Consider the following 11,242-nt stretch of genomic DNA (forward strand, 5'->3'; position numbering starts at 1 on the left):
ACTTTACCGACTTTACCGAAAGAACCAAGAAGAAGTTAAAGAAAATAACTTTTTTTAAAGTTCATGACCTATGTGTAAAGCAATTCACAATATTGTATCAGCTGTATGCAAAACACTAAATTAGCATACACTTCACGGCACTTAAGCGACTGTGCAATTCCTGAATTATAAGCATCTTATAAAAATATTTAAAAAATGGAAAAGTCAGGGCTCGTCCGGGATTTGAACCCGGGACCTCTCGCACCCTAAGCGAGAATCATACCCCTAGACCAACGAGCCGCATGGTGTTAGTTGAGGTCTAGAAAGCAGTCATCAGGAAACTGGGTTCTCCGATGTAGGCACTCTGCCACTATCAGCCTGGTCGACAAAATGACCACACACAACAACAAAAACTCATTACGCGTATTGTGCATTTTCGCCAAATCTGGTTGCCTTACAGCTGCACTGCAAATTTTTTTTACAACAAATACATTACGAAGATGTTGACTTTTGCAGAAGCTACGCATTTTTTTTCGGTTAAATGTGGAACTTCAATGAATTTAACATTGAATTTTAATTAAAAGTAAACACTTTTATAGTCTAGATCTAGTACGGGGAATCAACGACACAATTTAAATAACGATGTCACTGCCCTCTCGTGGACAAATGCACTAATCTTATGGACGAAGACATCATTTGTCTTCTTTCGTATGGCATGTTTGGGGATTGCAACAGATAACAAATTGATGTCAAGATTTGATATTCCATCCAACTGCTGCAGGAGTGGCCACGTGGATCTGTTTCAGATCGCCGTCGAATGATCAGATCGCGCGGTCGTTCACGATAACGCCGTCGTTACAAAACGAGCAAAAAAAACACTTAAAACGGACACACAAGTCGAGTTAAACCGAAAAAAATTCTCAACTTTTAATCGGCGACTTGCTTCACGTAAACACAAAAAACCCACCCATCAACTCCGAGATGAGCCTCCCATGAGCAGTGCAGTAAAGCTGAAGGCACAGCTCGGTAAGGTGGTTGGGGGGGGGGGCTTGATTAATTGCAAATGCTGACTGACAAAAGGAAGAAAGCGGAGGCCGCTTTTTGATGCCTTCCTCCTGCTGCTGCGTACAAAAACACAATTGTCATCGACTGCCTCCCAACACGGGGGGGGTGTATGGGGGGGTGTAGGGGGGGTGTAGGGGGGGGGGGTGTAGGGGAGGTGTGGGGGGGTGTGGGGGGGCGGTGTAGGGGGGGTGTATGGGGGGTGTAGGGGGGGTATAGGCGGTGTAGGGGGGGTGTGGGGGGGGGGTGTAGGGGGGGGGGTATAGGGGGGGTGTGGGGGGGGGTGTAGGGGGGGGTGTAGGGGGGGGTATAGGGGGGGTATGGGGGGTGTATGGGGGCGGTGTAGGGAGGGTGTAGGGGGGGTGTAGGGGGCGGTGTAGGGAGGAAGGGGGTGTAGGGGGGTGTAGGAGGGTGTCGGGGGGATGTAGGGGGGGGATGTAAGGGGGGGTGTAGGGGGGGTGTAGGGGGGGATGTCGGGGGGGGGGGTGTAGGTGAGGGTATAGGGTCAGTCGCGTTGTGTTTTGTTTACAAGTGGAATGTGTTGCGTAGTTTGGTGTGGTTTTTAATGTACGTTTAATTTTTCACTTTCTTTTTAATGTTTGCGTCGCGTTTCGTGTCGCGCTGAGATTGGTTCCCTGGATGGGTTTTTTTGTTCACCCTGGTTTCTGTGAAAAAAAAAATTACTCATGGTCTCTATGAGCCCTTCGCGAGTTTATTCATAATATAAATAATTGAGTTTAAATATAAAGGCAATCTGTCTATCGAAAACGTCATGGTGATTGATGAAATGAAAGGCAATTCAATCCGTGTATTTTTCAACTCAGACGACGTTTCCTTTTCATGACAATTCCTTTAACCTACATTTTCAAACGTCTACGGCGGCGTAGTGGGTAGCGTGATGCCCTGTGAACGCGGCAACCTAAGTTCCATGGGAACCTCATTTTCCAGAAAAAATATGATAATTGGTTTTTTACCATTCTATCTGGCAACAAAACTGACACCTTTTTACAAGGAGTCATGTTTGCATAGACCGCAATACCTGCAGTCATAATACAAACAAAAGACATAACTCTGATAATGTGCACTGTCCTTAAAGTTGATTGGTCCGCACCCGAGACAGCTTTCCTTAGAGCCTAGTCTCACATGGGTTGGACCAGATGACGCAAACATGACTCCTTGTAAAAAGGTGTCAGTTTTGTTGCCAGATAGAAGGGTAAAAAAACAATTATCAACCTAAGTTCCATTCCTTTCCATGGGTAACATCAGTGCCGAGTGTTTACGGCATCAGTCCTGGGCTTCTCCTACGTCGAGTAGGTATTTAAATCAGTACCTTTGGCTGCTGCAGCTCCTTACTATTAAAATTCCTTCCCTTTATTACTGCTAACCCTACTTCCTCCCTTTGTTGCTGCTAATCCTACATAATGCACGGGCATAATATGACTTTGAGACCCCCCCCCACCTCCTACGCATTCCACAAGTAGTGACTAATCCCATATCTGCATTTGCCATAAATATGCTAAATTCCTCTGTTGATATGCAAATTCCTTTGTCAAGGCACCCTTCCTCCTCTAACCCAGCTTAAATATACGCTGCCAAGCTTGGTGGTGTTCATTCAGACGCTGTCTTTCCGACAGACCTGTTCTTCACCTGAGCACAGCTGCTTGCGTTGTGGCCGAAACGTCATGAAAATTGTATTTTATTATGTTTTATTTTTATTCTTTTATTATTTCCCTTCTACGTGACTTTACCGAAAGAACCAAGAAGATGAATCCCTGCAGTCACGAAAGCTTTCAATCGAAATTTAGTACCTGGTGTGTCAACATCCGCACTGGGGAGACAAAAGCGGCCTTGAGTCCTGACTGCGTTCATTGGTGTTTGTTAACAAGCACTGACCCCAACAGTCAAGCTAGCCTACCATGGAGATCCTTGTTTTTGTGTGTTGTGACCAAGTTGCTTGGCCTGATATTTTCACAGTGAAATTACTGAAGTAGCAACTTTTCAATACCCGATAGAACTTGTACATCACACACACACACACCATATCTCTGCGAAACATTAAAATCCACAACACTAAAACAGCAGGTACACTGTGCAGCCTGATATATATTTTCCAGGAGGGTTGGCTGAAAGTGTGTTTAATACCCAACAGCTTCGATGCCTGTTTATAAGTTGGGGTGAAATGTTCTTTCAAACCTCTCGGGTGAACAGAACACAGAACGAATTAAGGAAATGCTCGTGTACCAGGAGGAGTGTGATGCCAAGTGTAGGTATAGTCAGCCGGGACTACAGCTGTCAACCGCTCTTGCGGTAACGGTGAGTGAGTCACCACAGCTTGGACGAGCTTCACCAAGGGGGCGAGCAGAAAGTGTGCAACAAAATGTGTCGCCGTGGATTCCAAATCTAACGGACTTGTCAATATTCATGAGCAATGCAATCAAACCAGATTAGAAAAAATAAATGTTTCAGGCAACTCGTAACGCGCCCTACCACGCAGTTTTCAATCGCGTGCGGTGGGATAGCATGCGGGCACACTCCCACCTCTGGTTAGGCTGCTGCAGCTCCTTACTATTAAAATTCCTTCCCTTTATTACTGCTAACCCTACTTCCTCCCTTTGTTGCTGCTAATCCTACATAATGCACGGGCATAATATGGCTTTCAGACTCCCCCCCCCACCTCCTACGCATTCCACAAGTAGTGACTAATCCCATATCTGCATTTTTTCATAAATATGCTAAATTCCTCTGTTAATATGCAAATTCTTTTGTCAAGGCGCCCTTCCTCCTCTAACCCAGCTTAAATATACGCTGCCAAGCCTGGTGGTGTTCATTCAGACGCTGTCTTTCCGGCAGACCTGTTCTTCACCTGAGAACGGCTGCTTGCGTTGTGGCCGAAACGTCGTGAGAATTGTATTTTATTATGTTTTATTTTTATTCTTTTATTATTTCCCTTCTACGTGACTTTACCGAAAGAACCAAGAAGATGACTCCTGCCTCTTCCAAGACATCGGGGGCCAGAAATGGAAGAGTCGGCCAAAAATTCCCTCTAGAAAAGCTCTTCGGGAGCAGCGGTTCCCAACCTGTGGTCCGCGCAACGCCTGGCGATCCGCGAGGCCACTACTGCTGCTACTACTACAGGGGGATCCGTGGAGAAGAAAAATAATAATAACATCCTCATCTTCTTGGTTCTTTCGGTAAAGTCACGTAGAAGGGAAATAATAAAATAATAAAAATAAAACGTAACAACATAATACAATATAAATATTTAAATAATAAGCTTTTTACATTATAAAATACTATGTTAACTTTTTTTATTTTATTATTTCCCTTCTACGTGACTTTACCAAAAGAACCAAGAAGATGAGGATGTTATTATTGCGACCCTGGTGCGGCCGGGTACGGGTATGGGTAAGGAATCAAAACCCGTTTGCGACCTCTGGTGAACACCGCTCGTCTTAGAGCGTGACACCGACCTGAACGTGAGCACGGTGAGGGGCCGGTACGACTTGTGGCTGCTGTTGCTGCTTAGGCGCCCGCCCCAGAAGTCGTCTGTCCAAAGCGCCGACAGAGGGGTCTCGGGCTTGAGGTCCTGTCAAGAGCAGAATCCGAATCTTGATTTATCCTCGTGGAAACCGATGAGCCATGAAGCTCTTTTTCACAGATGTGCAGTCGGTGGGGCGGGTCGGCAGTGTTACAACAACAACTACAACACGAACAACGAAAGCAGTGTAGAAGGGTTCGCGACGGACTCACTCAGAGACGGAGGTGAGGTTAAGGGCTTTAGCCGTTTATTAAGGGCTACACAACAATTCTAGATTTGAAGCTTTCGTGACTGCAAGGATTCATACTGTTAGGTTTTTTTCGGAAAAAGTCACGTAGGTAAAAAAATATAAATAAAAATTACTAAAAGTCATAATAGAAATAAAAGTATTTTATTTTATTATTTTATGTCTATTATGACTTTTAGTAATTTTTTATTTAATTTTTTTACCTACGTGACTTTACCGAAAAAACCTAAGGCTACACAACACACGGGCAAACATGACTCCTCGTAAAAAAGGTGTCAGTTTTGTTGCCAGATAAAAGGGTAAAAAAACAATTATCATATTTTTCACTGGCAAATGAGGTACCAATAGTGCTTCTCACCTTGTTGCCCACAACAGCCTCCGAATCGTCGAAGACGAACGCGCCGTCGTAGCTGACGATGAAGGAGAGGGCGGCTGTGAGGGCTGCCAGGGCCCGAGCGAGCGAGGGAGGCATGGAGGGTACTGGTAGGGCAGCATCATCCAGATCCAACGAGGAGGCTCCCTGCGCCCTCTCTCCTCCGTCCTGTGCCATCGCTTGCGAGGCCTGCGGTCAACATAGCAGGCGTGTATACGGTGCATTGGTTCGTTAACCAAAGTTGATTCTCATTCATAATAGAGGGGGGGGGGGGGGTTTGGGTTAGATTGCGTAAATGTGTCGTTAAACCACCCGACACAGCCGATTAGTAAGGTTTGTCACGGAAATAAAACATGACAATTCGTTACTAGTTTTTCAGATCTGCCTTGTGTTCACGAACACGGTCCGAGACATGTCGCTTAGTTTCCCCAATGCAACTGCTGCCGCAGACACAGCTTAGTTTGTAGACGCTGGGATATTGCATGTCAGGAATCTTGTCCTTCACAGATCTCTATGTGTCTCTATGGGTCTCTATGTGTCTCTATGGGCTTACTGCATGGTCCATCGCTCGAGTTGTATGGCCACAATCACTCTACCGTGGCTTGTCTTTAACGCATCTCTCTATGGGCCTCTATGTGTCTCTAGGTGTCTCTAGGTGTCTCTATGTGTCTCTATGGGTCTCTATGGGTCTCTATGTGTCTCTGTGGGTTTAACTGCATGGTCCATAGCTCGAGTTGCATGGCCACAATCACTCTACCGTGGCGTGTCTTTAATGTATCTCTTGATGGGTCTCTGTGGGTCTCTATGTGTCTCTGTGGGTTTACTCTTATCTTTAACGTATATCTCTATGGGTCTCTACGTGTCTATATGTGTCTCTGTGGGTTTACTGCATGGCCCATAGCTTGGGTTGCAACTTTGGCGGCCTCGGCTTTTGCCTTCTCACTTCTCAAAGCCGCCGACATCGCCCGCAGAGGGCGCCCTGACACCGCTTGCAGCCCCGCGCGCGACATCGGCGCACGGACGCCGTGGTTCGTGTACAGTCTAGCCATCCACCGCTCACAACAACAACAACACAACAACAACAACAACACGCAGGCCGCTTTCCCTCCATGCAACCGAATGAAACCTTTCTCCTGACACCACCACAAAGCGTCGATTCGCTTTCGTTGCCGTCGAACGGCGAAGACGCGTTGTGTAATCCGAGGCCGTGGCGCCACCACCACCACCAACACACCACACAACCACCACTCACTTCTCTCTCACAACTTATCCGCAAGGCCTCTCTCCACATCGCCAGGCAAAGGGGTCTCTCGAGGCTTAGGGGACCGACACCCTAAGAACGAGGGAGGGAGGAGGAAGGCGGAAAGATGTTTTTTTTTTACCTTCGCGGTTCGAGCTCCTTCGCACGTCAAAGCCGCCTGTGCATCACCGTGGCATTTACCGCCTTCGAACCCCTCGCAAAGTAAAAGCGGCGCAGGGCGACACGGCGAGATGTGTGTGACGAGGGCGCAGGGAGAGATGGGAGAGCGGGCAGCCGCTGCCGCTACCGCTGCTGATTCTTGGTGGGATTTACCCAGCAGGCGTGGGAGCAGGCGCGCGGGGCATGCCGGGAATGTTCTAAAGCTAGTTACCTAGCCACAACCACGGCAACCACCCACCCACTCAACAACATAACCACCACCCACCAACAACCATAACCACCACCCACTACAACAACCACCATAACCACCACCCACCCACTCACCCCCACCCACCACAACAACCACCACCCACCCACTCAACACCATAACCAACAACCACCACCCACCCACCACAACAACCACCACCCACCACCACCCACTCACCACCATAACCACCACACCACAACAACCACCATCCACCACCACCACCCACAACAACAACCACCACACACCACCACCCACCCACTCACCCCCACCCACCACAACAACCACCCACTCACCACCATAACCACCACTCACCAACAACCACCATCCACCACCTCCACCACCCACCACAACAACCACCCACCACAACAACCACCACCCACTCACCACCATAACCACCACTCACCAACAACCACCATCCACCACCTCCACCACCCACCACAACAACCACCACACATCACCACCCACCCACTCACCACCACCCACCACCACCCATCGACCACAACAACCACCACACACCACCCACCCACTCACCACCATAACCACTAACAACCACCGACCACAACAACCACCACACACCACCACCACCCATCCCCAACACCCACCTCCACCACCCATCACAACAACCATCACACACCACCACCACAACACATGACCCACCACCACCCACCACTACCTACCCACCACTACAAACCCTTCCTGAAGGAGGCCTCCAAATTGACTTACGTAAGAAATATTTTAAATATCGATTTGTGGGGTGGGGTGCGGTGGGTGGGGGGTTATGGATAAATATTGTTGTTGCAATGTTTAAGCTCACGCTTTATGCACATAATATTGGTGGTGTCTGTTAAAGGGTGATGATCCCATACCTGTCGAACCCTTATCAGTGCCTGACTTTATAACAGACCAACTCAGACCTTATTGGTCACCCCGTGCCCTTATAAATCTCAACGTTCATCTCCTACAAAGTCCCATCACGAGGGAGAAACACAAACAAATAGACAAAAAAACATGAATTTGTGCCCGTATTGAAACGGCTGTACACAGTATGGACCTAAAAACTAAATTTCTCTGTACAAGAATTCGGGGTAAACCGTATGGGTTGACAGCTATAGGCTTTATGCACGACACATTGGTGTGTGTTATAGGGTTGATGATCCAATTTATAGAAGTCCCAATTAAATTACAATAAATTTCGAGTTAAAGCTTTCGTGACTGCAGGGATTCATCTTCTTGGTTCTTTCGGTAAAGTCACGTAGAAGGTGAAATAATAAAATAAAAAAAATAAAAACATAATAAAAATAACATTTCGATTTAAAGCTTTCGTGACTGCAGGGATTCATCTTCTTGGTTCTTTCGGTAAAGTCACGTAGAAGGGAAATAATAAAATAAAGCATGTTAAATTATTTATTATTTCCCTTTTATGTGACTTTACCGAAAGAACCAAGATTAAAAATAACAATAGTGGAGGAATTGTATGGGTAATTTAATATTTCACAAGGCTTCAATGGCTCTTAAGAGCTATCTCCCACCCATCTCAATCCCTGCGCACTTGCTGAAACGTGTTTACTCGTTCCTCGAATTAAATCTTCTGTAAAAATTAAATCTAATTTAATCCAGAAAAGCCTCCGTTGAGTCTCAGGACTGATTTCAGGACGTGGGGGACGTTTGGACACGTGGCAGCAGAGTGCTGTACAATTAAAAAGTACAATTTTGTACTCTTAGGTTTTTTCGGTAAAGTCACGTAGGGCAAAACACAAGTAAATAATAAAACAATAGAAATAATACTAAAAATAGCAGAATTTCTGAGCGCTTATTTTATTTATTTTATTACCTATATTATCTTATTATTTACTTATTTTTCCCCTACGTGACTTTACCGAAAAAACCTAAGAGTATGCATCATTGCAGTCACGAAAGCTTCAAATCTAGAATTAAGTACAATTTATGCCATTTTATCTTGGAAAGGGACCGAAGAAACCCCTTCTATTCGATGGAATATGGACACAATTATTTACCATGTAAGTGTTGTGATATTGCAATCGTGACCGAGATTTTGCAACAGTTAATTGAATCGCCTCTGGAGTGTGTGGGGTGTTGGATGTCACAGAAGGGCCATTACCCAATACGTCTATTTTTTTCTTTTTTTTCTTTTAACGCCACACAGACGCACGCCTCGATGACTCGACGTTTTATTGTTCGTGTTGTTAATCGTGCCTTTGCACCGCTGCCAACGCAGCATCTTTAACGCCCATTAATCGATAACGAAACGTCGCCTCTGACCGAAGAAAATGCCACGACACCTGAAAGGTGAAATCACACTGCAAGAGACGAGAATCGGTGAACGAAAGGGTGAATTAACGCAACGCTGATAATTGTTTTTTAACCCTTCCACCTGGCAAGAAAAGTGACACCTTTGCATAGACCACAATACCTGAAGCCATAATGCAAACAAAAAACACAACTCTGATAATGTGTGCACTGTCCTTGAAGTTGATTGGTCCACACCCTAGACAGCTTTCCTTAGAGCCTAGTCTCACATGGGTTGGACCAGATGACGCCAAAAAGCGCACAACTCAAAGACAATGCACCATCAGAGTATGCGAGCTCGGGGTAAGCATTTACACCATTGGAACCTCATTTTGCCAGTAAAAAATATGATAATAAATTTTTTACCCTTCTATCTGGCAACAAAAGGTGTCAGTTTTGTTGCCAGATAGAAGGGTAAAAAACCAATTATCATATTTTTTAATCCTTTATATTAAGTTCACTTGCTTGCTTGCGTGTTTGCGTGCTTGCTTGCTTACGACCGTGCAAATCTTTCGGTCGTTTTTAACCCACTTCCCGTGATCCAATCGAGCTGATATTTTGCACACAGACTCGTTGTGCGTGACAATTAATTTTCGTGAAATTTTTTTTCCAAAATGTTACACTGTTTAGGGAAAATTTTTAAAATATTTAATTACCAAATGCTTAATAGTGGCAGACAATCATCTGACCCATAGGTGGCAGCCATCTCAAGCCAGAGGACGAGAGGACTCTAGCCGCCACGCATATAAAGGATTTATAGTGAAAAACTTTGTTTTTACGGGTTAATTTTTTTACTGGCATATGAGGTTCCAATGGTGTTAACGCAACGCTGTTAAGTCGAATTAAACACGAAGCAAGTGGGGGTGGTGGGGGTGGTGGTGGGGGTGGTGGTGGTGGCCTGGGCATGACCGGGGCAAGTCGCAGCTTGCAGGGATGGTGGGGCCGGCGGTCGAGATCAAGGATAATTGAAGTGGGGGGGGACACACGACGAGTGATGAGCACATGGCGTCACAAAAAGTCAAACCCTCCCCACCCTCAAATATGACGTCACAAAGCTCTGCCCCCCCCCAAAAAATATATTTCCATTTTGAAAATAAAACATGCTTCAAATCGCTCCAAACTATTGTCATTGTAGTGCGTATGTAATGTGGCGCTGCACTCTGATGTTGTGGGGTAAAATATGTATTAAAAGTATATTTAATTAAGTAGAACGTGTTGTCTATATTTATTTAAAGTTGCGCATTTTGATGTGACGTCACATTTCTCAACCCCCCCCCATCATCACACATCGTCACAACTGTCTGACTCACCCCCCCCTAGGTGCGTGGTAAGAGTTTCATTCATGGGCGGTTCGTGGTTGCCGAGATATAGCGATTTCAAATCGGATTCATCTTTTTCAAACACGCTGTATATCCCACGATAATGATCATTTAGGATGCAAAATAACCCCCTCCTCCACTACCAATTCCAAATAAACTCCCACCCCCCCCTTGGCAGGTCTCATCAGTGGTACAGACCGGTGGGGTCCCTGTCACCCCCCCCCTTGGCAGGTCTCATCAGTGGTACAGACCGGCGGGGTCCCTGTCACTACCCCCCCCCCCCCCCCTGGCAGGTCTCATCAGTGGTACAGTCCGGCGGGGTCCCTGTCACCCCCCCCCCTCCCCTTGGCAGGGCTCCTCAGTGGTACAGACCGGCGGGGTCCCTGTCACTACCCCCCCCCCCCCCCTGGCAGGTCCCATCAGTGGTACAGTCCGGGGGGGTCCCTGTCACCACCCCCCCCTGCGCGACGGAGGCGATGGACGAGTCCACGTGGGTATCCCGGCATGCATCGCTTCGGCGGCGGCGGGGCGAGGCCTTTGTGCTGCTGTGGGAGTAGCCGCAGCAGTAGCAGCGCCGGGCAGCAGCTGCAGCAGTGATAGCAGAAGAAGCAACAGGAGCGGTCATTGCTGAGACGCAGCAGCAGCAGCAACCGCAGCAGGAGCGGTCATTGCTCAGACGAGCAGCCGAGGAGGGCAGCAGCAGCAGCGGGCAGCCGAGGAGGCAGCAGCAGGGGGCAGCAGCAACAGGAG

The 11,242-nt window shown here is 47.0% G+C and overlaps 1 protein-coding gene and 1 non-coding gene across 2 annotated transcripts in view; both read right to left on the bottom strand.

Moving 5' to 3' along the window:
• LOC144735693 (protein O-mannosyl-transferase TMTC4-like) overlaps positions 1–6,698 on the bottom strand; it is a 63,510-nt gene extending 56,812 nt beyond the window's left edge. Inside the window, exons 1-3 of the mRNA XM_078618171.1 lie at positions 6,582–6,698; positions 5,185–5,388; positions 4,512–4,627 (exon numbers count right to left, since the gene is read on the bottom strand). Coding sequence (XP_078474297.1) covers positions 4,512–4,627; positions 5,185–5,376 — 308 coding nt within the window. The 5' untranslated portion in view covers positions 5,377–5,388; positions 6,582–6,698. The remainder of the gene's footprint in view (positions 1–4,511; positions 4,628–5,184; positions 5,389–6,581) is intronic.
• Positions 208–279, bottom strand: TRNAP-AGG (transfer RNA proline (anticodon AGG)). Its single transcript has one exon. It is a non-coding gene; the product is annotated as a tRNA-Pro (tRNA).
• Positions 6,699–11,242: the final 4,544 nt, after the last annotated feature.

Source organism: Lampetra planeri, chromosome 56, assembly GCF_965212315.1.
Source record: "Lampetra planeri chromosome 56, kcLamPlan1.2.h2, whole genome shotgun sequence".
Lineage (NCBI taxonomy): Eukaryota > Metazoa > Chordata > Hyperoartia > Petromyzontiformes > Petromyzontidae > Lampetra > Lampetra planeri.